The 26,845-nt window shown below is 41.2% G+C and overlaps 1 protein-coding gene and 4 non-coding genes across 5 annotated transcripts in view; 3 read left to right on the top strand and 2 right to left on the bottom strand.

Annotated features, from left to right (window-relative positions):
- Nucleotides 1-26,845, top strand: part of LOC132847462 (cilia- and flagella-associated protein 46) — a 78,314-nt gene that overhangs the window by 24,297 nt on the left and 27,172 nt on the right. Inside the window, exons 23-40 of the mRNA XM_060872758.1 lie at nucleotides 7,512-7,643; nucleotides 7,880-8,045; nucleotides 8,423-8,499; nucleotides 9,898-9,899; nucleotides 12,972-13,113; nucleotides 13,506-13,689; nucleotides 14,085-14,247; nucleotides 14,463-14,686; nucleotides 14,956-15,069; nucleotides 16,633-16,776; nucleotides 17,887-18,035; nucleotides 19,625-19,723; nucleotides 21,847-21,932; nucleotides 22,033-22,196; nucleotides 22,330-22,530; nucleotides 23,633-23,739; nucleotides 23,909-24,091; nucleotides 24,351-24,486. Of these exons, the coding sequence (XP_060728741.1) occupies nucleotides 7,512-7,643; nucleotides 7,880-8,045; nucleotides 8,423-8,499; nucleotides 9,898-9,899; nucleotides 12,972-13,113; nucleotides 13,506-13,689; nucleotides 14,085-14,247; nucleotides 14,463-14,686; nucleotides 14,956-15,069; nucleotides 16,633-16,776; nucleotides 17,887-18,035; nucleotides 19,625-19,723; nucleotides 21,847-21,932; nucleotides 22,033-22,196; nucleotides 22,330-22,530; nucleotides 23,633-23,739; nucleotides 23,909-24,091; nucleotides 24,351-24,486 (2,473 nt within the window). The remainder of the gene's footprint in view (nucleotides 1-7,511; nucleotides 7,644-7,879; nucleotides 8,046-8,422; nucleotides 8,500-9,897; nucleotides 9,900-12,971; nucleotides 13,114-13,505; nucleotides 13,690-14,084; nucleotides 14,248-14,462; nucleotides 14,687-14,955; nucleotides 15,070-16,632; nucleotides 16,777-17,886; nucleotides 18,036-19,624; nucleotides 19,724-21,846; nucleotides 21,933-22,032; nucleotides 22,197-22,329; nucleotides 22,531-23,632; nucleotides 23,740-23,908; nucleotides 24,092-24,350; nucleotides 24,487-26,845) is intronic.
- Nucleotides 2,113-2,183, top strand: trnag-gcc (transfer RNA glycine (anticodon GCC)). Its single transcript has one exon. It is a non-coding gene; the product is annotated as a tRNA-Gly (tRNA).
- Nucleotides 3,817-3,887, top strand: trnag-gcc (transfer RNA glycine (anticodon GCC)). Its single transcript has one exon. It is a non-coding gene; the product is annotated as a tRNA-Gly (tRNA).
- trnag-gcc (transfer RNA glycine (anticodon GCC)) lies at nucleotides 8,623-8,693 on the bottom strand. Its single transcript has one exon. It is a non-coding gene; the product is annotated as a tRNA-Gly (tRNA).
- On the bottom strand, nucleotides 15,618-15,688 carry trnag-gcc (transfer RNA glycine (anticodon GCC)). The gene has a single exon. It is a non-coding gene; the product is annotated as a tRNA-Gly (tRNA).

Here is a 26,845-nt window from a genome sequence, read left to right as displayed (position 1 = left end):
CTCTGTGTCTCCTGATGCTCCAGGAAACGGAAGCGTGGCAAGTGGGCGACCGTCTGTTCCGGACGCCGCCATTCAGCTAGATGGGCTCACCTTGTTTTGTGCAGACAGAAATGCAGTTCTGTGTGCTAAGGCTCGCGGTAGTGGTGTGTGTGTGTTTACATGAACACGGAATGGTGCAAGATCTTTGTGCATGTTTCCAGTTACTGTTTCTCGCTAGTGGAGTTTGTGACTGTTAGATGCAGGCCATTTTATTTACCATGGGAATTCACTAGGGTTTTCATTGTCAGAGTACATTCTTCCCAGCGCTAATGCTAAGGACGCTCTATGTAAACTCTATTTAGCTGTTAACGATCTGCAGAATGTTCACCCCAACGGACTGTTTATTATTTTTGCTTTTTTCCAGCGTTTATTTTTGCTGGAGATTTCAATCATGCAAATCTCAAATCAGTGCTCCCTAAATTCTATCAGTATGTGGACTTGCAATGAGAGGGGAAAACACACTGGATCTTGTTTACACAAACATTCTCTGCGCCTATTGTTTGGAACTCTACAGTTTGCGTATCCTCCAAACCGCTATGCGGACGATGCCATTGCCACGGCCCTTAATTTTGCTCTCACCCACCTGGACAATAAAGACACTTATGTACGAATGCTGTTCATAGCCTTTAGTTCAGCATTTAATACAATCATCTCTCAGCACCTGATTGGGAAGCTGAGCCTGCCGGGACTGAACACCTCCCTCTGCAACTGGATCCTGGACTTCCTGATTGGTAGTCCTCAGTCAGTCCGGATCGGGAACAGTATCTCCAGCACAACCACACTGAGTACTGAAGCCCCTAAGGGCTGCCTGCTCACTCCACTGCTGCTGTTCACCTTGCTGACCCACGACTTCGCAACAATACACAGATGGAACAATATCACTTTGTCGTGTCTCATCAGCACGAATGACGAGTCGGCATACAGAGAGGAGGTGCAACAGCTAACTGTCTGGTGTAAAGCCAACAACCTGTCTCTGAATGTTGATAAAAGTAAAGAGATGGTAATTGACTGCAGAAGTGCACAGAGCAACCACTCTCTGCTGAACATTGACAGATCACCTGTAGAGATCATCAAGAACACCAAATTTCTTGGTATTCATCTATCGGAGAACTTCACCTTGTCATTCAACACCAGCTCCATCACCAAGAAAGCCCAGCAGCGTCTCTAGATCTTACGAAGTCTGAGAAAGGCCCATCTTCCTCCCCCCATCCTGACTACGTTCTACAGATGCCCCTTTTCCACCAAAGCAGTTTGAGTGCTGGTTCGGAGCCAGAGCCTAATTTAGAACCAGTTCTTTTTTTTTGACACCCAAAGCACCGGCTCTGAACCAGGAAAAGTGGTTCTTAAGTAGCACCAAAACTTTGGTCTAGACTTAAGAACCGCTTGCATCAGGGGCTGTGGGCAGGGCTACTGTTAGTGACTTTGATAATGTACCTTTAGTATACCAATGCTTAATACACTTTTACTTTACCGCAATATGATCAATTATCAGCACACATGATAGTAGATAGCTACATGCTAAGGCTACATTTTTTCTGTGCTAATGATAAAATAATGTTATGTACTTTTTATTATTCTCGATTGCAATCTCCGTTTATACAAATTACATCAAGCTGCACGTACACTTTGGATTTGCCGCGTTTGGATGCCAATGTAGGTTCACAAAGCCATGAGAATTAACAGTAAAGCCACATCCGCCATTGTTGATGTTGTGTTTGTGTTTGCCGCTGCTGCGCTAACGTTGTTGGGAAACATGACACGTACACAGTGACGTAACACTTTGCTCTGTGATGGCTCTCTAGTCCATGGAAAGGCAAACTGGTTCTTAGAAGGATCACTAGTGGAACCAACTTTGACCCAGCACTAGCTCTGAACCAGCACCCGGTTCGTTCTGGTGGAAAAGGGGCAAGAGGGACCATTGAGAGCATTCTGAGCAGCTGCATTACTGTCTGGTTTGGGAATTGTGTAGCTCACAGCAAACCTCTCAGCCCCTCCCTGTTCCTCTGTTGTGGTTGTAGGAACTGTGTGTGCTTCCTCTTTAAAGTCACATGCAAGTCTCTGCCTGCCACTACAGCATTGGTGGTTCAGTGGTAGAATTCTCGCCTGCCACGCGGGAGGCCCGGGTTCGATTCCCGGCCAATGCAAGGTTACCCTTTTCCTTTATGTTAAACACTCTTTCCACTATGTTAAACACTTTATGTTAAACACATGTTTACTTAGTATTTAGCAGCTTACATACATATTGCAGCTATTTTTCGAATTTAGAATATTACCTACATAACCTGTTTTTCATGGTTATAAGTTGTAACTGTGACTTATTATTAGAGTCCAGTGCTGAGGTTGTAGGTCCTGTTTGTCTTTCCTTCTGAGTGTTTGCTACTCTATTTCTACCCTGCTAAAAGAGTTAAAGTGATTGTTATGAAAAACGCATAAAAGGAGTCCGGTGCTGTGGTTGTAGGTCCTGTTTGTCTTTCCTTCTGAGTGTTTGCTACTCTATTTCTACCCTGCTAAAAGAGTTAAAGTGATTGTTATGAAAAACGCATAAAAGGATAAATGTCTTGTGGCTGTAGTGTGTGGTTTCCTCTCCTTACAGCTCACTGCAAGCCTCTCAGCCCCTCCCCCATTCCTCTGTTGTGGCGGCAGGAACCGCATGTACTGTTTGTTTAAAAACATATGTACGTCTAACCTTGCAGCTTGTAGCATTGGTGGTTCATTGGTAGAATTCTTGCCTGCAATGCGGGAGGCATGGGTTTGGTTCCTGGACCATTCAAGTTTCTCCCATTTTTTATGTTAAATACTTAATGATACCACATACAGCTTATAGCATCTAGCAGATTACCTACATATTGCAGCTATTTTTCTGCAATAGTTTTTTATTTTAATATTTGAATTAAACAAATCATATTAAATTATACAATGTAGTGATGGTTGTTAGTATCCTTATTTTTCTGAAATTTAATTTATGATAAATTCATTATTTTATAAAATGTCATAAAACTGGGGCCCCTGGCACCATCTCGGGGCTCCCAGTTTGAGAACCACTGTCCTAGACTACTTGTTCTGACCAGGTGTTGTCAGTGAACAGGCTGTAAAACTGTTGGCTAAGTTACAGACACTCATGAAAAAATTATGCTGATTATCTGGGAACCATCTCTAACAGCAGTCAAAATGTCATTGTGTCAAACAAGTTGTGAATTTGTTGTAACATTAAAACAGGAGATCATGATTTACTCTGTGCTCAAAGTGATGCTCACAGCTCCAGTGGTTTTCTCTGTGGGTGAACGAGGATTGTTGTTGCGTTAAATCTTTTCCAGATACAATAGTGCTATTTTCTGATTGGCTATTTTGTAGCCTCTTTTTTTAATTGGCTGATAAGTGGCAGGCTCAACTAAGAACTCCAGGGGAGACACGCTTGATTCCTGCCTGTTTCCATAGAGACAGCGGTGTGGACAGATACATTTTGTGAGCTGCGGCATATTAAATATATGATAAATAGTATGTTTTTCTACGTGAGAAATACAATGTGTTGCATTCTTTTTATGTTTTTATACATATATATACTTGGCATTGGTGTAATACAGTATTAAGCGGGTACAGCAGGCAGACAGGAACGAAGCAAGACTGAAAAGGGATTAAAAAGCATAAAAAGAAAATTGTTACTTTTTCTTACAGCTTATAGCAAGCCTCTCAGCCCCTCCCCCATTCCTCTGTTGTGGTGGCAGGAATTGTGTGTGCTTCCTCTTCGAAGTCACATGCAAGTCTCCGTCTGTCACTATGGCATTGGTGGTTCAGTGGTAGAATTCTCGCCTGCCACGCGGGAGGCCCGGGTTCGATTCCCGGCCAATGCAAAGTTACCCTTTTCCTTTATGTTAAACACTCTATGATACCACATGTAGCTTATTTAACTTAGTATTTAGCATATTACCTAAATATTCGAGTGCTGAGGTTGTAGGTCCTGTTTGTCTTTCCTGCTGAGTGTTTACTACTATGCATGTTGGATATAAGTCATGGATTTTAAGTGTCATGAGGACAAGGATTAAGAACAGAAGGAAATATTTTAAGAACTGAAATAACATCTATAGCATTATCTATCAAATTTTTATTCCTAGTTCATTTTGCAACAGTATTAAATAAAGGAGGCAAAGAGGAGGTATATGGATGTAATTAATGAGGATATGAAGCTAGTGGGTTGACTAGCGTGTTGACAAGTGTTGAGGATGCAGAAGATAGGGATAGGTGGAGAGAGATGATTCGCTGTGGCGACCCCTGAAGGGAAAAGCCGAAAGAAGAAGAAGAAGATTAAATAAAAAAATGGAGAAATACATTGATCTAGCAGCACTAAGAGATTTGTTGTAGCTATGAAAGCTTTCCTATCATGCCAATTGAAATACTGAATATTTATTTTGATGCAATTTACATTCCAATTTCCTAGCTGATTGTTTTCAAGTTCGTGTGTGGTGATTGTCCCAGGCTAGTTTTTTCTCTTTAATTACTTTCCTTTTAAGTTGAGCTACAATATCTAGGCTGTAGCAAACTACTGACTCTAAATAGTGTTGTGGAAGTTTGAGTTTTGAGAGATTTAAAGTATAAAGTGTCACACTGTTAGGCAAGGGCAAGAGACAAGGCTTCACAGTTTATTGTGTTCTGCTGCATAGCAGGACCCCGCACTCCTCGTGTAGCATGAGCAAGGCCGGGCCCCGATACATCAAGATTTTATAGACAGAATTCAAACAAAGAATACATGTCAAAGCAAAACATCATCAATCATTGGCTTAAATGCACAACGACTGCTCATTTCACCTGATCACCTGATCAAGCTAATCTTGTCTTACCAAGGTCTACTAGAAGGTCTTCTAGAAGCCTTTATGAGCCTAAGTCCCACCAACTCGTCTCCAGTCCCCGCTGTCCTTGTCATAATCTAAGAAATCAACAACTCACAATAACCATGTCACGAGCATAGAAGGACAAGGCCTTACAAACATCTCTAGAGCAAAAATGTCCACCACAATAGTCAATACCCTGATCAAGTTCTGTTGAGTAAGAAGGCGAACCCATCATGGATGATAATTCTGGAAGACTATTCATAAATCTCTCTGTCGTAGCAGAGTATGAATGTATGTTTAACATGGTGAGGTGGCAAATCCTAGGCACATTTTAAAAGAAACGAGATATTGGTCGAGAGAGCTTTTGACTGAGGCACTGTGACTGTATTTTCAATAATTATTCCGAAGGTTAGAATGAGATCAAGAGTGTGACCTCAATAATGAGTGGGTCAGATTACATTCTGGTTAACTCCTACTGAATCTATGATGGAAACAACTGCTGTTCTCAGAGAATCTTCTAACTCACCAAAATGAATATTAAAGTCTCCAACAATTAATGCTTTGTCTAAAGAAACAACTAGGCTTGAAATCTGCAAATTCAGAATATGGTCCAGGATGTAAAGTCACATGCAAGTTTTTACTTCGCACTGGGGCATTGGTGGTTCAGTGGTAGAATTCTCGCCTGCCATGTGGGGGCAAGAAGTGTATATTTGGAACAGAGTGCCAGCCAATCAAATTGAAGCATTTTTGCTGCTCTCCCAGGTGCTAAATGTACGTCACGGTCAATTTTTATGAATTAAAATTTTTGTCTAACCCTCAGTTCGAATCCCACTCAGTGCAACTTTAAAAATATTCTGCACACTACTTTGTGAACTATAAACACAAATACATATATCTAACACATTTCTGAATAATATATAACGAATTCTGTAAAGTGAGACACACTACATAAAAGAAATCAGTGTTAATCATTATGTTTATTTGGCATTCTAAACACTTTAAAGGAGTAAAACACAACAGAAATAACACACGTAAGAAAAACACACAACATATCCACATATTAATGCAACATTAAAGACTAATTCAATTAATACACATTTAAATAAAGAGAAAATATATTTACAAAGGTTTACTGCAGGTGAAAAAAATTTACAACATTTATTTTTATTTTCTCGTTTCTGCCACCCATCTCTGTCTTTCCATCTCATAAAATACAGACTTCTGAAACTCCTTCCAGGTCATTTCTTTTTCCATCCCCTAATGCTGGTAAATGGAAAAGATTTTGAAGGGCAGTAAATATATTTCCCAGCAATTCCAGGGGAGTCTGTATGTAGGTGTGGACTGTTTGGGCCCTGCTTTAGTTCCATCTTACAAAACCTACACAGGCGTCCAACATGGTGTACTTCAGGCCTCTTGCGCTTTTGCTGTCTTTTCTCCTCCACCCGTTTCTTTGTGGACGCAAGTTCTCTCTGAAAGAACTCGGTTTCCGTAAAGTCTTGGAATGGCATTCTGGGGTTTGTTAGTCCTTCACCAGTGTAAGCTTTGAAGACCTTTGTAGAGCAGTAGAAATATCTGACAGGGCCTTGTTGAAAAAAGTGGACAGAGGAGCCATCATTCTCATAGCGAGACTTTGGCTGCCCACAGGCAAGACACGTCTTTGTCTGCTTTCTCTGCTCTGGCTGTTACTGCTGCTGTTGTTGCCGCTCCATGATGCCCTCAACAATTTTCTCCAAGCTCTCAGGAGTCAAGGGTGTGGTTTGAGCAGGTGCTGGTGGATGTACAACTGCAGGGTGCATAGTTACCACTGGTACACTGGTAGTTTCACTCCCCTCTGTCAACGAGTGCCAGAGTTGCTGTCGTTCCTGCAGTTTTTCTGGACTTGTGTTTAATGAAGTACTGGTGTTCAGCAGTTTGGCCAAGTGCTTGACATACTGTGATATGTGCAGTCTTGTGGTTGGATGAAGCATGCTGTTGGGGTCAGTACAGGAACTGTGGACCATTGCTGCATACTCCTGATCCACAAGCTTTAGCATGTCCTTCTTCCTATGATGCTTATTATAACATTATTTTATCATTAACACAGAAAAAATGTAGCCTTAGCATGTAGCTACCTACTATCATGTGTGCTGATAATTGATCATATTGCGGTAAAGTAAAAGTGTATTAAACATTGGTATACTTAAGGTACATTATCAAATGCGCTAACAGTAGCCCTGCCCACAGCCCCTGATGCAAGCGGTTCTTAAGTGTAGACCTGCAACGTTTTGGTGCTACTTAAGAACAACTTTTCCTGGTTCAGAGCCGGTGCTTTGGGTGTTTAAAAAGAAAGAACTGGTTCTAAATTAGGCTCTGGCTCTGAACCAGCACTCAAACTGCCTTGGTGAAAAAGAGTCCAGTGCTGAGGTTGTAGGTCCTGTTTGTCTTTCCTTCTGAGTGTTTACTACTCTGTTTCTTACCTGCCAATAGAGTTAAAGTAACTGTATTCACAACACCTTTGCAAATGTGTGATTTCCTCTTAACTTTTAAACCTTGACCTGTATACAAAGCAATTAAAAACCTAATTTTCTAAAAAAGTAAAACAAAACGTAAACATTTATTTGAAATTTGTTGCTGTCCTATTAATTGAGAAACTTGTTTGTATGTATCTAGGTACAGTGTGAAAGCAGTGCAGGAGATGCTGAGTAGTGCTGCATGTTTGAGAGGTTTGAGTATGCTTCATAGTTCCTGTGGCCATTCTGCCAAATACACAGAGGCTCTTGCCATGCTCCAGACAAGCATCAGGTTAGTCTGTAAATACTATCTACTGTTGAACTCAACCAAATACTATGAATATATCTAAGTTTGGGGAGCGTTGCATTGTAGCTGTGTTTTTTTTTTTATACATAAATTCAATTTAAAATGCTGCAGACAGTTATCTCAATCAAACGGACAGCATTAATAGGTTAACTTTATGATTGTGCACTAGCTTTTAAATAACGTTATTAGGGAAGGTAATAACATGTTTAATCATCATGTAGCTATGCTGAGCAGGCAGGTAGCTGGCCTCTCTGTGGGACAGTAGCAAGGCATTACTGGAACTCCTGCCTTCCTCTCTTGGACACACCTGAGCAGAGACAGCAACTCCAAAATCCACTGGAGCTTATTGTGAAGGCACTATACTGCACCTACCCTCAAGCAGCCAGCGTAAGCACTTCCGCTGTCTCATGTGTATCTCATAGGTTTAAATTAACATCAAACCAGTACCAGCAATAATGGTAGACTAATGGTAGACTACTCAATTAATATCTTTTAAATTGAATAGCTTATTTGACTTAGCTTTTGGATTTCGACCCCAGCGGTGGAATATTTACTTATAATTAGAATTTAGCTTATATTAGCGTTTAAAAATAGTGATTTGTACATCTGAAGGTATATAAGATAATAATATAGAGAATGAAAGAAAAGCACATTTTCTGTTCATTTAAAGGACAGAAAAGATATAATTGATAAAATGATAGAATCTGTTGTACTGTATAACTGATATATAAGTGAGCATATAGTCACTTTAACTCTTTTAGCAGGTAAGAGAAAGAGGAGTGAAAACTCAGATGGAAAGACAAACAGTAGCTGCAACCTCAGCACTGGACCCTAATAGTAAGTACAAGTTCTAACTTATAACCATGAAAAATAGCTGCAATATGTATGTAAACTGCTAAATACTAAGTTAAATAAGCTGTATGTGGTATCATAAACTGTTTAACATAAAGAAAAACACAGCTTTTGCATTGGCCAGGAATCGAACCCGGGCCTCCCGCGTGGCAGGCGAGAATTCTACCACTGAACCACCAATGCTGATGAAAATGCCATGGGGCACATATGTGGGAAGAGTTGAAAGGGTTTGAGAACTTGAGAAAAGTTGCAGAATATTCTTTTCTTTTCCTTTACCCTTGGGATGCTTTTGCAGTGCATCTGTACTGGGAAGCATTGTCCTACAACTTTGCTCCATTTGGCTGAATCTGGGCTGATAGTATATCTCTATTCACTTCAAAAACCATCCAGCTGCTTCAAGTCAAGTCAAGAAGCTTTTATTGTCATTACAATCATATATATCTGTTGCGGTACACAGTGAAATGAGAGGTGAAAACATGCTGGATCTTGTTTACACAAACATTCCCGGCGCTTACTGTGCAAAGCCCCGCCCACACCTCGGCTACTCAGACCGCATCTCTGTTATGCTAATTCCAGCATTGTGTGTAATTGGTGTAGGTCTGTGCAGTTCATACAGATGATGTGCGTGTATTTTGTGCTCAGTTCAGTTATTGAGAAGTCTGATGACTTGTGGGAATAAACGGTTACATAGTCTGGTCATGAGGGCCCGAATGCTTCGGTACCTTTTTCCAGATGGCAGGAGGGTGAAGAGCGTGTATGAGGGCTGTGTGGGGTCATTCTGTTGGCTTTGCGGATGCAGCGTGTGGTGTAAGTGTCCATGATAGAGGGAAGAGAGACTCCAATGATCTTCGCAGCTGTCCTCACTATCCGCTGCAGGGTCTTGCGATCCAAGATGGAACAGTTCCCAAATCAGATGGTACAGTTCCCAAACCAGACACTGATGCAGCTGCTCAGAATGCTCTCAATGGTCCCTCTGTATGGTCAGGATTGGGGGAGGGAGATGTGCCTTTCTCAGCCTTCGTAGGAAGTAGAGACACTGCTGGACTTTCTTGGTGATGGAGCTGGTGTTGAGTGACCAGGTGAGGTTCTCCGCTAGATGAACACCAAAAAATTTGGTGCTCTTGACAATCTCTACAGATGATCCGTTGATGTTCAGCGGAGAGTGGTCGCTCTGTGCTCTTCTGAAGTCAACAACCATCTCTTTAGTTTTATCAACATTCAGAGACAGGTTGTTGGTTCTACACCAGGTAGTTAGTTGTTGGACCTCCTGTCTGTATGCTGACTCGCCGTTCTTGCTGATGAGTCTCACCACAGTCGTGTCCTCAGTGAACTTGATATAGTTTGATCTGTGCATTGCTGCACAGTCATGAGTCAGCAGAGTGAACAGTAGTGGACTGAGCACGCAGCCCTGAGGAGCTCCAGTGAACTGTAGGGGGTCCAGTGAGGGTGGTAGCATGGTCTTGATGTGCCTCATGACAAGCTTCTTGAAGCACTTCATAACGATGGGTGTGAGTGCTACGGGACGATAGTCATTGAGGCCGGACACTGTAGACTTCTTTGGGACAGGGACAATGTGGTAGGTTTGAGGCATGTAGGAACAACGGCGCTGCTCAGAGAAATGTTGAAGATGTCAGTAAAGACATCCGCTAGCTGTTCTGCATATTCTCTGAGCACCCTGCCTGGAATGTTGTCTGGTCCAGCAGCCTTCCGTGGGTTAACTCTGCATAGAGTTCTCCTCACGTCGACCGTGGATAGACTGAGTCCCTGGTGGTCGGGGGAGGGATGGTCTAGAAGTCGTTCAGCGCGTCTGGGAGGGAGGCATCACTATTACAGGCAGGTGAAGCTGTCTTGTAGTTTGTGATCGCCTATATGCCCTGCCACATGTGCCGGGTGTCTCCGCTGTTCTGGAAGTGGCTGTGGATTGTCTGGGCATGTGCGCGCTTTGCCTCTCTAATGGCTCGGGACAATTTGGCCCTTGCTCTTCTTAGGGCTGCCCTGTCCCCTGTTCTGAAGGCTAGGTCTCTAGTCCTCAGCAGTGCATGCACGTTAGCAGTCATCCACGGCTTCTGGTTTGAGTGGGTGGTGATGGTCTTGGAGACGGTCACGTCATCAATGCACTTGCTGATGTAGCTGGTCACTGCTGATGTGTACTTCTCCAAGTTGGCGGAGTCGCAGTTGGTTGCAGCCTACCTGAAGATGTTCCAATCAGTGCACTCAGAGCAGTCCTGAAGAGCGGAGGTGGCTCCTGCTGGTCAGGTTTTCACCTGCTTCAGAACCGGTTTTGAGCGTCTGACGGGTGGTCTGTATGCTGGAATTAGCATAACAGAGATGCTGTCTGAGTAACCGAGGTGTGGGCGGGGCTTTGCACAGTAAGCGCCGGGAATGTTTGTGTAAACAAGATCCAGCGTGTTTTCACCTCTCGAAGCAAATTCCACATGTTGATGGTATTTAGGGAGCACTGACTTGAGATTTACATGGTTGAAATCTCTGTCGATGATAAACAGTCCGTCAGGGTGAACATTTTGCAGGTTGCTAATAGCTCCATCTAGCTCACTTAGCGCCTCTTTAGCATTAGCACTGGGTGGAATGTAAACTCCTACAATGTAAACAGTGGTAAATTCCTGTGGTAGATAAAATGGCCTGCATCTAACAGTCACAAACTCCACTGACAATGAGCAGTAAGTAGAAACAAGCACAAGAGTTCTTACACCATTCCGTGTTGATGTAAACACACACACCACCACCGCGAGTCTTACCACACAGAGCTGCATTTCTGTCAGCTCTAAATGAGGTTAGTCCATCGAGCTGAATGGTGGCATCCGGAACTCTGTCGCTGAGACACGTCTTCGTGAAAACAAACACGCAGCTGTTTTTAATCTCTCGCTGTGTAGAGCGTTTGAGTCGGATGTAGTCCAGTTTATTGTCCAGGGAGCAGACGTTGGCTAGTAGAATGGATGGGAGAGCTGGCCATCTAGGGTTTGTTCTTAGCCTAGCATGGACTCCCGGCCGCTTACCGTGCTTCCTCGCACACTGCTTTCGGCCTCCCCTCTCCTGGTCTCCGAAATCAGGCGACACCGAGGACTGGGGGCCTGGTCTCCGCAGCAAGCCGAGGTCACGAAGCCTATCCAGTACATCATCGTGCAGATTGGTTGGTGCACGATTTCTGTACTCTATTAGTTCCTGGAGGTTGTATACATGAACACCGCTGTCTCTGGTGTCCATGCACTAGCAATAGTTAAATAAATAAAACCTTAAAAAAACGTAAATAGTACCGTGCGTGCTTCTGCCTCGCCGCCATTCATACAATTCTGTCACACCATCAAAAAACACCAGTGACCTAGTGCCAATGGAATGCCATCACACTGCCTCAACCATGTTTTACAGATGACATTGTAAGCTTTGGATCATGAGCTGTTCTAAGGATTCTCAATATGTTTTTCTTCCTGTAATTCTGGTACAGGTTGATCTTAGTTTCATCTAAGGAATGGAGGCAACCAGACCTTTTTCTGTTACTGAGCTCACCAGTGTGTTCTCTCTTTCTTAGATGTTCCTAGTGTTCCTGCTATCGCTCTCATGGATTTTTTTTTGTTTTTGAACGCCGAGTTTGACTTGCATGGAGAGCTCATTTGAAAGCATGATGGTTCACAACAATAGATTAAAAATGCAAATACCACACTTGAAATGCTTAAAATGTGTGCACTTAAAATGTGTGCACTTCCCCTTAAAATTTTAGAGAAAATCTTAGTAAAGATAAAAGTTAATCAAAGAAGCTTCTTAACTCTTAAACGATCTCATAAAGTCAAAAAGTGATATGAATGATAGTTAATAAAATGCTACAGATTTAATCGTGTAGGGATTATTGTTGTGACCATACATATTAGAGATAAAACATCTTAGGCAGCACAGAAATGCCATATTGTGTATGTATACGTTCTGCTGCAATGAGATAGCACAGCGCATATTAGCGCATCTCTAATATGATCAATCACAAACGTAAAAAAAAAAATCACTCCTTTTTTTATTGGACAACTAATCACAGTCAGATGGGTGAGTCTAAAAATGTTTGTATTTTGAATACAGGCCCAGACCTTTTACTTGCTTAGTTGATGTAGAAATAACAAAGGAATAGTCTACACATGTCCATGAAACGGCTTTGATTCAGTTGTCCAATTACTTTTAGTCCCTTGAAAAGGGGGTATGGTGGTGGCAAATCTCAAGAGCTGTAATTCCTAAACCCTTTCTCCCATTTGGATGTAAATACCTTTAAATTAAACCTGAAAGTGTGCACTTTCAGTTCATATCCAATATACTGTATAACTATAGCCTAAACATGTGATAAATACCTGTAAAAATCTATTGTGCCTATGTCTGAATATATATGGACCTAACTGTATATACAGTAAACACACACATTTACCGTCTCATTTTCATTTCTTTGACAATCACACACCATCTCTGTAGGTACATTTGAAGATGACCTGGCTGTGAGAGCAGCCATGTACAATGTGATGTTCCAGATCCATGTAGACACTGGTAATTTGAAGAGTGGCCTGCAGGTCTTGGATCAGGCCATCAGGGAGATGCCCCGCAGCCCTCAAAGACTGTGAGTTTATCTTGCCTGGGCAAATACCTGTCCCAGAAACACTTAAATGTTTATGTGCAGTATATTAATAGAGCTACAATTAAAACTTTACTGCTGAAGAGTAAATTGTATTATCATAATTTATTATATAAATTATGTTTATTTTTTTATAGTTTCATACATCATATTTTCAGACTGAGAGTAATCTCAGATTTTTTTCAGATTAGGTAGGTCATTGTCATTTAAAAAGGTTGAAACATTTTCTTTATTATGGTATAGTATAGTTTGGATTTTGTGACATTATTGACTATATTTACAGTGGTATGTTATGGTTCTAACACCTTAATTAAGTATTCTTGAGTCAGGGAGTGATTTGTGTCTGTGTGATATTTTTGCTATGTATGTGTGTGCAGTACACTCTATAAGCAGAGGGTGCTGGTGAAGGCTCTGTTAGGGGAGAGCATTGAGCTGGATATGCACAAGTTTACAGAGTATGGAGAAGTGACCTGTGCTACAATGTGGCATCATGTTACTCTGTCTACCAGAGACACACAACAAAAAATGCACTGTTATCAGAATGCAATCAATACATTACAGGTAAGTAAGTAAGAAATTGTTGTACAGCCTACATACCTCTATAGTTTAGAGATGTATAGAGAAGAATTTCTGATATTCAGCCATGCCAATAATAGTTAAGTTGTTGAAAAGCCTATTATCTGAGATGATTCTAAGTAGGTTTAACACTAAAATCTAAGCTGAAAAGAACAAGGGGTTCTCCAGCATTTTAATGCAGAAACACTGGTTTGAAGAACTTGCATGTGGTGCTTTTATGTGGTGCCACTTTCTGGATATTTAATTTGTACTGGGCGTATTGAACAGATGTGCAATCTTGGTGGGTTTTGTTAACAGAACAAACTTATTTGGATAAGCTAATATTATTGTGAAAATGATTTGTTATCCATAATTATTCATGTTGTGTTGTTTGTCTTTAGAGTGCTGATAGTCAGTGGCAGAAGGTGAATTTACTGCTGGAATTTGCAGAGTGGTTGTACTCCAATAATTTCCCTGTGACTGATGCACAGATACAGACCCAGTTGACCATAGACATTCTGCTCTCCTCTGGTTTGGACACCAGTCAGAGTACCAGTAACCATGGTAACCCAATTAAAAATAACACCTACAGACAGTATACATGTTGTGAATGTAATTTTGGATGTGCGGAATTTAATGTATTTTCACAGTACCGCAGTATTATTGTACATGTTTAACCAGGTTCAAGGGCTGCGAATTTGGTGTGGGTTTGTGTATGTATAATTCTCTTTACAGAGTACATTTTTCAAATAATTTACACAGCCATTTTGTTCTGTTAGGGCACCCTGGTCAGTCAGGCACAGATGTTCCAGTCAGCCGTCCGTCTCATCTGAGTACACAGGCTCCAGCATCTGTGATGTCTCAAAATGAGCTGAATGATGTGCGCACTCTAGATACTCTAGTGCAAGCACACACATTACTGGCTCTCATGGAGTCCAGAGTATCTTCCAAGCATGAGCAGTACCTGATTCAAGCCTATGACTACGTTGTGAAGATCTGGCAGGTTTGTGAATCAATTTGTAGCTTTTAGGCTAAAAATATGTAATCACTTTTTTAGTAAAGTTAATTTTAATTACATTAATTGTATTCTGCAAAAAAGAATATCAAACAGCTGGTGTAAGATTTGTTTTGGGAGATAGTATTCCTTCTACAATTATTTCTAAGATCTAAATATTTTAATATTCTGTCACTATATTATGCCATTATATAGTGAAGTGTGTATGTATTTCTCTTGTGCTGGAGCTAACGTTTTAATTAATTTCTCTAATGCAGCTGTCCATGGAAATATCTCAGAAAGTCAACAAAGATGTTTTAAAGAATACTGATGTGTTAGCAGATAGCCAAAAAAAAGACAAGGAGAAAGAGAAAAGCTTAAAGTCCAAAGAGGTTTGACACATACACTATGTAGCCATAAGTATGTGGACACCTGACCATCACACCCATGTTTAGTTTCCCAAAGTTGGAATCACACAATTGCACACCAGGTATTGTGTTTAGTATTGTGAAAGCCTGTATTATGTATTTATAAAGTTCAAGTATATGTATTTATATATACAGGCTATTCAAAATGATTCCCAGGTGTGAGTAATGAGTAGTCAGTGGATTGAGGGCGTGGAAATTTGGAGTGGCGGAGCTTAAGTCGCCTGCACCCATGACCCCACTGAACATGTTTGAGATCAGTTGAAGTAGGGATGCCTGCTATACCCCAGGCATCCCTACCTGGCAGCAGCGAATTGCCAACTGGACAAATCCCTTCCGCCATAGAAATAGAGTAGTGAACGCTCATAAGGAAAGACAAACAGGACCTGCAAGTGCCTGTTACAATTTTTAACCATGGAAAATAGCTGAAATATGTAGGGAAGCAACTGAATTCTAAGCTAAATAAGCTGTATGTGGTGTCATAAAGTATTTAACATAAAAGAAAAGGAGGAATTTGCATTGGCCGGGAATCGAACCCGGGCCTCCCGCGTGGCAGGCGAGAATTCTACCACTGAACCACCAATGCTGATGAAAAAGCCATGGGGCACATATGTGGGAAGACTTGAGAGGCATTGTGCACTTGCGAAAAGTTGCAGAAGATTTTTCCTTTACCCCTGGGATGCTTTTGCAGTGCATCTGTACCATGAAGCACTGTCCAACAACTTTGCTCTGTCTGTTGAAACCGTAGAGGAAATTTGGAAGCGTTGAGAGACTTTGAGCAAGCGAAGAAAACTTTTTTTGTCTTTTGTTCCTCTCCTGTTGTCCTTTCTTCAACGCTGTGCCAGCCACTCTTGCTGTCTTGGACAATCATAAGCACATGTGTATTCTCACACATAACATAATGAACTCAATATCTTTTTGTTAATACTTTTTTCTTGATTATTGGATTTTGGTGTTGCTAATAAGGCATAGCTTTAACCCTTGGTTTAGCCTCACCATATTATGTATTTATAAAGTTAAAATATATATATTTATATATAAATGTTATCCAAAATGATTCCCATATGTCAGTAATGAGTATTCTGGGGATTGAGCATGCTGGAGTGCCAGTGGCAGCTGGGAGTTTAAGGTGGTCATGTTTGTATGCTGTAAGCTAGAGGGAGCTCCACCCCATTGAACACGTTTCAGATCAATTGGAACACTGAGTATATCCAAGGCCTCCTTACCTGGCAGCAGCAAATGACTACTAATGCTTTTGTGACTGAATGGGCAAATCCACATCGCCACTTGAAAGAGTGCCGTTTATAAAAATAGCAAAGGAAATATTAAATCTGGACTTCAATGTTAAACAAGCACATATGAGTACAATGGTCAGGTGTTCCCAAGCGTTTGCTAATATAATATACCTCTAGAAGGTGTACATGATTAATATGCATGATTTTTAACATGCTAAACTGTATACTAAATAACAAATATTCATAGACTTCGATAGTAATGCTAATTTTCCCCACCCTGTCTTCAACTTTTCAGAAGAAGTCCAAGGTCCCAGGTTTGGACACTTTTCATTTAAGCCCAGAGAAATGGGCCCAATTTGAGTGCCCTGAAGAGTTTCGCCAGGCTTTCAAACAGGAGCGTGGGCCATGCTCCATCAACAGCTACAGCATCAGCAAACAGGTCAGTGATTCTCGACAAGGGATCACTCAGACTCTGCACTGTGTAAATCTTTGATCAGTCACCGAATTTTAATTTTGAGATCATTCTTTCACCTTGAGGCCCACCAATAGCGAAGTCTTTAATCAAACTCACGATGTGGGTTTCATTTAGCTCCTTTGTGGATGAAGTAGTAATATTGACCTTTATGCCTACTGAGCATGGAATTGAAGGTTGTTTTACTCTACTTAGTATTAAAGACAGGAACCCATGCCATCGATCTTCTAAAATGAATTTAATGAGAATAAATTATTTAGAGGAAAAAGGCATTTCTTTTATATGAACCTGTGAACCAGCATGGAAGTTAAATTGGTAAATTTGAAATGAACAGAACATGGATATTTTTTCTTTTTGCACCTTTATTTTGTAAACAGTTCCTTGTTTTCTTCCTCATGAATACTGTGGTGTAACATGAAAGCAAGCTTATTGTTTTCAAATGATTCTTTGTAGCCTCCAAGAAATAATTCATGCAATGTACTAATATACTAAAAATAACTAATATAACAATTAAAATATGTCTATGGTTACTTAATCTTCTAAACAAATTGGAATGCTGTAGTGTTTTTTTATTGTTAATAGGTGGTGTCAAGTCAAGAAGTTTTTATTGTCATTACAACCATATATAGCTGTTGCAGTACACAGTGAAATGAGACAACGTTTCTCCATGGTCAAGGTGCTACATAAAACAAAGACAGTGCTAGGACTTAGTAAGTAGTCCTAGCCACATAAAGTGCAACTGTGCAACCTGGTGTAAACAGTGCAGGACAAAACAGTGCAGGACAAGACAGACAAGACAGTGCAGGACAAAAGACAGTGCAGACAAAAGGTTACAAGACAATACACAAAATACAAAAAAGACAATACACAAAAGACAGTAAACAAAAAACAGCGCCGACCGACCAGTGTCAATACTATATGTAAATACTGTAAGTTCAGACAATATTGTGTGCAGTAATACTAGAATGAACACAGTTTCTTAGCAGCAGGTCCCTGAGATAGTGTATAAGATTGTGACATAGCTTTATCTAGAAATATATGTTGTTTTTAACTAAGTGTGTTTTTCTGTTTTTCTAGAGCCGAACTCTGTTCTATCTAGATGTTCTTGTAAAAGAGTTGGAATCTATCTCTCTGACTCCCCTGACCCTACCTCCTTTGCACCTTGCTGAGGCCATTGCTCATGACCTCTTACTCAGCAAGAGTCAATCTGACCTTTACCGCCTCAGGTATGCAGTATAGGCACTGACAACTCTGCAGTCAGTATACACTACTTAACCCTCTGGATTCGATAAACGCTTATACGCGTTTTGTGGCATAATCTCCTGTTAAGGCCAAAATGAACTTAAATTACACTTTTAGTTTCGATTGTACAGATAAGAGCAATACTGTAATCTGTAAAGGGTCTACTTTTATTTGTATACACACATAATATCAACGAAACACTGTGCTTTTGTAGAATAAAGAAAATAATCTCTGCCATCTCTGTCTCGGTCACCACTCTTCACAGACACATAAATAAAACAATTCGAATCTCAGCGAATACTTGCCTCAAAGACAAGATAAATATATGCATAGAAAGCTTAAAATGTCTACTTTTAAATAAACAAATTCAAGTCAAAAACAAATAATCTATTTTTATGTAATCCATAAGAAAGTAAGGAGTGGTCCGGTTCCTCCTGTTTCACCTAATTATAGCTAATGTGTTCCCGCCTCCCTCTGAGCGCACTGTTCATATGGAAATGAACTGAGGTGATTCAGGTGATCACGTACACGCCCCCGAGACACAGGAATGACTCAGTACATGAAATCCGGACCTGTGTGCTTTGCGAAGCAAAGCATGGTAAGAGGCTGGACACTCCTTGGAAATGCCAGGCATGTGATGTTCACTTGTGTGTTCAGCTGAAAAGGAATTGTTTCCTAGAGTGGCACAAAGATATATAACTGTTCAATTCTGGGTGCTATGTGACAGAGTAGGTTAGTGGGCTTCTACAAACCTTGCACCCTTTTTTATTTTGCACTCTTCCTGTTAACACTTTTTTTTTGTTGCACAGTTTTGCCCTGATTGTGTCTTCTGTGTTATTACTAACTTCTAAAGTGATTTTGTGTGATAGTTAAATATTCTAAATAAACTACAAACAAAAAATATACACATTTATTTTGTCCTCACATTCTTTCTTGTAACTCCTCTCTCAGTCACATACCTGCCTGAAAGGCTCATTATGCAGCTCATTATGCGGGCCTTTGTCTTCTCAGGTGTGAATCACATTAATAGTCATGATAGTTGATGCCTACTCTCATATGCCCTTTACAAACAAAAAGTGTCTTAGAAAATTTAAATCAACATATTGTTTTCTCTGAGTGAGTAAACAAGATGATTTTCACATACTTTTGAAGCAAAAATTCTAGGCTACGAGATCCAGTTCTCAAAAGTCCTATGTATGTGTTTTATGGCCTTATTCAAATTATTTAAAATATTTCATTTTTCACTAAACACGCATAAACATTGTTTTCTCAAAAACACAATCATGTACATACATGCTGCTCACATATTATTGTAGTCCAGTTTGTGCTGATTACAGTGATATTAGACTTTAGCCATTTATGTCTTTATAAGCAACTGAAAAAAGCACAAATGTCAGGGTATGACAGAACTTCTCCAGGCCCTCAGACCTCAGAGGGTTAACATCCTGCTTACACTTCAATTGACTCTGAACTTCATTTGACTCTGAACTCTGACTGGTTTTCTGTGTTTCTCAGCTGTATTATGACTAACTACTAGGCAAACATTCTTCTCATTGTTTCTGTCTCATTCCAGGATAGTGAAGACATGTTGTGAACTGGGGCTTGAGTCTTCGTCACCCTACAAAGAAGCACTACTTAGTTTTGCTCATATTCCTGAAGATGAGCAGATCTTGTAAGACATCTATTGTCACCGATATGTATTTCCATAAGTCTTCATAGAGACAGTATTCAATATGTTACCATTTTTAGAGATTCTGTGACTTTAATGTAACTGGAAAAATGTTGTTTAACCCTCCAATTTTCCTCGGGTCTATCTGACCCGGCTGGAAAGTTTAATGTGTCATAACTTGGGTTTTCTTCCACATATCTGCTTGAAATTTTTCAGGATTGTTCCAAATTATGAACTTTGCAAATTAATTTTGTCTGTTTTTGTTGAACTATGTGTTAGTAAAATAAATACTTTGAATATTGGGTCCTCCCGGGTCAATTTGACTCGGCCACATTTAGTGGAGCAATAGGTCACACTTTTGCCCTTTTCAGCATAATGAACATACATACAGACACAAAAATGCACACATAAAATGTCCACTAACACACACACACCCAAAACACACACTCACACACAAACACACCCAAATTGGGCATTGCATTTCATTAGGCCTCCAGAAAAAAAAGCTACATATTTGTAAATATTTCACACTTTTGATATGCCTTTGCCTAGCAGAATGCAAAACATGATCTTCTGAAATGATGCTACACACACGCACACACACACACAAGCATTGGGCATTGCAATTTATTAGGCCTCCAGAAAAAAACAAAAGCTACTCATTTGTAAGCTACTCATTTGTATTTCACACTTATATGCATTTGTCCAGCTGGGGGCAAAATCTGATCTACCAACAAGCTTCACACACACACACACACACACACACACACACACACACACACATTGGGCATTGCATTTCATTGGGCCTCCAAAAAATAAAAAACTAACCATTTGTGAATGTTTCACACTTGTTATATGCATTTGTCCAGCTGGGGGAAATATCTTCTCTACCAACAAGCTTTACACACACACATACACACACAGACAAAATAGACATTACAAGTGTAAAATGTTCAAAAATGTAAGGCTGATCACACAGAATGGTGATAATTGTATAATTTTTGATATATAAGCATTTAAGTCAATTTGACCTGGAAAAAACAGGTTTTATTATTTACTGACGTTAAAAATGGTCAAAATGGTTTCAAAACAATCTCCTGGCTTTGAAATATACCAGCCTGTAATTTAACTTTTGTGCCTCTATAGTGAAAATAATTCACAATTTCTTGTTTTTTTTTTACTAAATGAGGCATTTCTGTATATAAATAAGGTTTATTATACCAAATATATATATATTTTTTGCAAAATATATGTTAATATGTTGGAAACAAGTTAGACTAAAAAGGTGAAAAAAAAAATGGCTATCATATATACTTAACTTTTTTATAAGCAGTCAAAACAGACAAGGTCAACTTGACTCGGCGCTCCTAATTTGCATAGGAATGCAGGAAAGGAAAGCAGGAGGGTTAATGGCTTTGGGCCAGAGGCAGACAGACCACCATTTGACAATAGTGATGGTCTGATCTGTAGGTAGCAATTGCTCTAAATCCAGCTACGAACAATATTTAGGCGTACCGTTAGCAAGTCTCTTAAAAAGTTAGTTGGATGGATCAAAAGTCATGCAGCATGACTCAAAATTATGGCATGAAAATATTTGAAACTTATGCTCTGGCCTCATTAAAGTTACTGTTTAATGGAAGGCAGGTGTTATTTACTCCTATCCTAATTATAATCACAGCTCTATAGCAGTGCTCTTTGTGAAATACTGATTCTATGTAATCATGCCAGCAGTTATAATTAGTGGTTTATGCTAGCCCTGTATTTACTTTTTGGTATTGCCTTCATTCGTGTTAAAAGAAAGTATAAATAAATGACAAATGTATGTGGGAAGGAATAATTTCAGGCAAAAGTGGCAAGAAAAAATTATGACATGCTGCCTCTCAAGCTTGAGTGCTTATGTGCTGTAACGTTTATGTGAAAAATACAACTTTTTCCTTCTTTCTAATTTGAATATTTGTTGGCCTCTTGCTGAAAGAAACACCATTTCTGTTTGTGCCTTGTCTATCATTTTCTGTCTATTTCTTGGTAATTATTCCTTACTTAATTTCACACAATTGTGTGATTAACTTTGGGTAAGATGTCATAATGACCCTTAATACTAAGAGTAATTTTTTTTACCTTTTTAGATGTCGAAAAACAGTTGCTCACGAAAAGGAAAGAAAAGGACTTCATACAGTGGGTCAAGTACAAGTCAATAAGATGCAGGAAATTAGTTTGGTAAGGGCATTACAGCAAACAGCTACCTTTGATGATGTCTTTCTGTGATATTTTTATGGAAATTGATAATGAAAATGTTTTGACTATATAGACAGCACCTCCTTGTGTGTGGGGAGTAGCTGAAGGCAGTATGTGCAGGAATAGGCTGAGTGGATGCACTGTGCATCAGCTGTGGCTGGAGAAAGCTGCTGTGTGCATCACTATGGGCCTTTACCAGCCTGCTAGAAGTCTGTTATCTGAGGCTCACCTGGTGGCCAAGGTGAGAGAGGACACTCACTCTAAGTATTGTGAGCTAGAATTATGTCAATAGCTGAAGTTAAGCAGCAGTCAACTTGTTGTATGTTACCTGTATATAAATAAACTATTAATGATATCCCCTTTGTCTGTTCCAGGAACTTGGAGACCAAACCACATTGGCTAAGAGTTTTTACCTTCTGGCTGTGTTGGCTAATCAGGAGCATCAGTATGGCCAGGCTATTGCTTTATTGGAGCGGGCTCAGGAGATTGGCGGGGATGAGGAATTCTGGTACAAGCTCACTGAGAGCCTCTTGAACACCCGAGCACAGCTTGATGGAAATGAGATCTACACACAGGTTCACTTCTTTAATTTCTGCATACAAAACTGTTATGGTGATAGTTCAGTCTAAATTAGCAAATTACACATCCTGCATTTGTTTTAAAACCTGTTCAGCCTTTAAAGTAAATGTTTGTAAAGTAAATTGGCTTCCTGTGCCATCTTTAGTTTATGAGAAAGCCAGGTACAGCTGTAGACTTAAACTGGAGCACCATCTGCTGGGTGAAAAAAGAAAATCATCTGGCCCACTTTCTGGATGGATGTAATTAAACTAATTTAATCAGTAGTTTCGGATAAGCGGTAGAAAATGAGATGATGATGAAATCAGTAGTTATAGGTGATATAATTCTTTTGACTTACATGTGTATCAAACATGTTATTTTCTTGTTGCAAAAAGGTATCACACATATATATTGACTTTTAAATCAAACACTTGCGTAAACTGCAACAGAAATCCAGAAAACAATTGTGCAACATGAAATTCAGTATTTTATTGTTATAACTTTTCATAATGAACATTGTTACAAAGAAGCTTTAAAGCTTTCTGTTAGATAATGCTTCTCCACACATCACTCCATCACAATCACAGATAGACAGGGCACTGCACGGCAGGCAGGGACAAGAACAGTCAAAACAGGGAAGGTCAAAACCAAGCAGAAATATCACAGCACAGGCAAAAGAGTGAGGAGTTAAATCAGAGAGAAAAACAAAGCCTGGATGAATTAACAAGAGCACAAGGCAGACTGAGAAGACCATCTGGTGAAGAATGGCCTGTCAGCTGTGCCCACGTAGCATAAATTGGCTGCCGACCTGGAAGTGAACGTTTCGAACACGGACGGAAGTGCAGAAGAGTGCACTAACACAGCTGAATTTCTTAATATTCAGTCCAGGGTCCTTATAAATAATTTCCTAGCCATATCTTTGTTTCCAAGTGTAATGAAGAAAACCACCACTGCAGAAAATGTTGTCCAGTTTACATTTGATGGATCTGTGCTGGTACTGGCAAAGGGTTAATTGTGGAAAGTGCAAAATTACAGGTATTACCTTGGAATCTCATGGTTGTTTGTTACCACGACATTTATGTTTTTGCAAATGCTTTTTGCTCTATTTGTGCTTTACAGCTGTGCCGGATCACAGACACAGCTATCAGAATCTTTCGGTCTGCTGTAGAGCAAAACCCGAATCGAGCCTCAGCCCTCCACTTCTATATTGCGTCACTGCAGGCCATGTAAGGGTTCAAATATATATCAGTCTATGTTGTTGTGGTTTTAATTGAATTCATTAAATTGAATTCAATTTATTTTTATTTTATTTTTTACAAAAACTGCAGCTTCAATGTTTGTTATTTGTTTGTGCAGCTGAAAAACATACATTATGCTGAGCATGTTCTCTCATAGGGGTGCAGTTCTGCGTCGCCAGTCTCTGGGGGTCACTTTTCCCGGTCACAATGTTAGTGCTAATACAGTGAAGAAGCTGAATGCAGTGTGTGACACTCTGAAAGACAGTGCATCAACATTACACCTGCATGGATACAAGACCCATGCTGCAGAGACATCCCTAGAGCAGGCAAAAACTCTGAGGTAGAAAACTCACACCTTTGCTCCATACACTGGTCTTTTAAGCTCTTTGAATGAAGCAATATATGCTCTAGATCAGGGATAATCTAAATGAACTTGGTATTTTGTGGCACTAACCAAACAGATTTGGTTATTGGTCAAACTTTTTGACATGTTAAATTAAAACTGTGTATAATTGTTTCATTTTTTCTCAAATGTTCTTTAAAAATAATTCAGAAAAGACTAGTCTGGCTTGACTAATCTGCATTTTTTTTTTGTAAAGAATCCTGGCCTTGCTCACTTTCACAAAAGAAGAGAAACAGCAGCACTTGCTTGATGCCCTCTCACTCACACAGAAGGCTGTATCCCTTCAGGAGGAAGTACTTTCCAATTGTCTCAGGCTTCTCCCAACTCAAGAGGTATCCATTTTATATTTTTGTGCATACAAAGGGGGCAGTAAGCAATAGATTACCATTTGATCTAGATCATTTAGATCATTCTCTAGATCATTTAGCTTTCCAGCAAGAGAAATTTTGAAGAATTCTGATGAAGTCAATTGCATTCTATCGATAAAATTAACTATATAACTCAAGTACTGCAGAAAACTACACCAGGTTACATATGTAACCTGGTTCCCAGAGAAGGCCGGGACATGCCAGGGGAAAAATTCTAGGCAGGCGGGTGGCGATCGACAAGGCCTGCAAATCCCTCATTCTTTTGAGAGAGGCCAAGGCTAGGAGCAGAGCCAACTTCAGGGTCAGACCAGAGGGTGCCTACCCAAGGAGGCCCAGAGGACAGGTTCGTGGTTCACAGCGATGGCGGCCACGTACACCTTTAAAGTAGATGGGGACAGGCCCCGAGAAAAACAAGACTGCAGGAACTCCAGCACTGTACCGACCGGGCAGTGAACTGGATCCTGACAGTGTTCATTGCACCAGAGGCGAAAAAGCCTCCACTTCAGAGCATATAGCTTCCTAGTGGAGGGAGCCCTAGCATTCATTAGAGTCTCGGTCACCTCAGATGAGAGGCCTGCCTGGATCTGTTCGCCTCCAAGGAGTCGACCCACTGTCCGCTATGGCTTTCCCTCTCTCATCCGGCCCCTTTGGGCCTGGATGCCTTGGTATGGATGTGGCCGAGGCTCCGTCTGTATGCTTTCCCCCTGGTAGCTCTGCTCCCGCGAGTCCTAGCCAGAGTGTGCCACAACCAGGTCAACCTTCTCCTAGTAGGGAGCCCTAGCATTCATTAGAGTCTCGGTCACCTCAGATGAGAGGCCTGCCTCTAGGAACTGGTCCCCCTCAGGGGCCAGACTCGAAGCTTCCACATCTCGGGGCGGGGTTTAGGAATGCCCCCTGTGCCTGAGAGAGGAGATGCTCCGTATTTCAATGACTGGCCGCCATAGCCTTTGACTGGGCCAGAATGAGCCAGTCGTCCAGGTAATTCAGTACACGGATGCCCTGGACACACAACTGTGCCAGGGCAGCGTCCATGCACTTTGTAAACGTGCGTGGTGAAAGGGCTAGGCCAAAAGGAAGAACACAATACTGGTACACTTCGCCCCCAAAGGTGAACCTGACGAACGTCCTTTGCTCTGGCAGAATGCCTATGTGAAAATAAGCATCCTTGAGGTCGATCGTCACAAACCAGTCTTTGGACCTGATCTGGGACACGATAACCTTGAGCGTGAGCATCTTGAACCTGTAAGTCTTCAGAGTATAGTTCAGAGCCCGCAGGTTCAAAATCGGATGCAGCCCCCCGTCCTTCTTAGGAACAACGAAATATCGGCTGTAAACCCGCTCTGTGAGGGGAACATGCTCTATGGCCCCTTTCCTCAGGAGCAAGAGAAGTTCCTCTTGGAGGAACACTGCCTGGTGCCTGCCAACGATCGTGGGCAAGACACCCTGAAAACAGGGAGGACGGGAGGAGAACTGGATCCTGTAGCCATTTCTACAGTACCCAGGACCCACTGAGACACACCTGGCAAAATTTTCCACGCTGCCTGGTTGCCTGAAATTGGTGTCAAAGAGAAGCAGGCACAGACCCTACTGCTCCCCGAAACGCCGGAGGTGACGGGGCAGGCAGTAGAGGGAGCCTTCCTGAATGGGAGCCCTCAGGCATGGGGTCTGGACCCTGGTACGCCGACCGGCCTCCCTAGTCTTAGATGGGGGTGCACGGGCAGCCACACTAACCCTCCTTACTGCTCTGAATGATCTAGGAGGGGGTTGGGTGCGGCTGGAAGATGACCCAGGCTGCTCACTGAGACGAGGGTGAAACTCCCTGAATGCCGGCGACTGGCATTTTACCTCCTGGTGCCTGTCGACGAAAGTACTCACTGCGTCGCCAACCAAGCCCTGAGGTGACACCGGGGGCGTTCAGGAGAGAGGACCTATCCTTATCTTTAATATTGGTTAAATTGAGCCACAGGTGCCTCTCCGTGGCAACCAGCGCAGCCATTGCACGGCCTATGGAGCGGGCCGTCTGCTTTGTGGCACGGAGCGCAAAGTCAGTGGCTCAGTGGACCTCAGATACCACCTGAGGTCCCAACCCCTGGCCACCGTCGAGCTTGCTGCCGTGTAGGGCTTACCCACAAGGGCTGAAGTAGTCCTACAAGGCTTGGATTAGTCAGACATTGCAGGAGAAAAAATACGCGCTGAAAATGGACTTCTCCAAGACCTCAACACCTCGGCATGGTGGCCTGGGAAAAACAGCAGCTGCCTGCGTGAATGTGGTCTGTGGCCTGAAGTTAGAAAGCAGTCGTCTAGCTTAGGACAGACGACATGA

The sequence above is a fragment of the Tachysurus vachellii genome, chromosome 6 (genome assembly GCF_030014155.1).
Source record: "Tachysurus vachellii isolate PV-2020 chromosome 6, HZAU_Pvac_v1, whole genome shotgun sequence".
Taxonomy (NCBI): domain Eukaryota; kingdom Metazoa; phylum Chordata; class Actinopteri; order Siluriformes; family Bagridae; genus Tachysurus; species Tachysurus vachellii.
The sequence above is the reverse complement of the archived record's forward strand: the minus strand, read 5'-3'. Positions and strand labels throughout refer to the sequence as shown.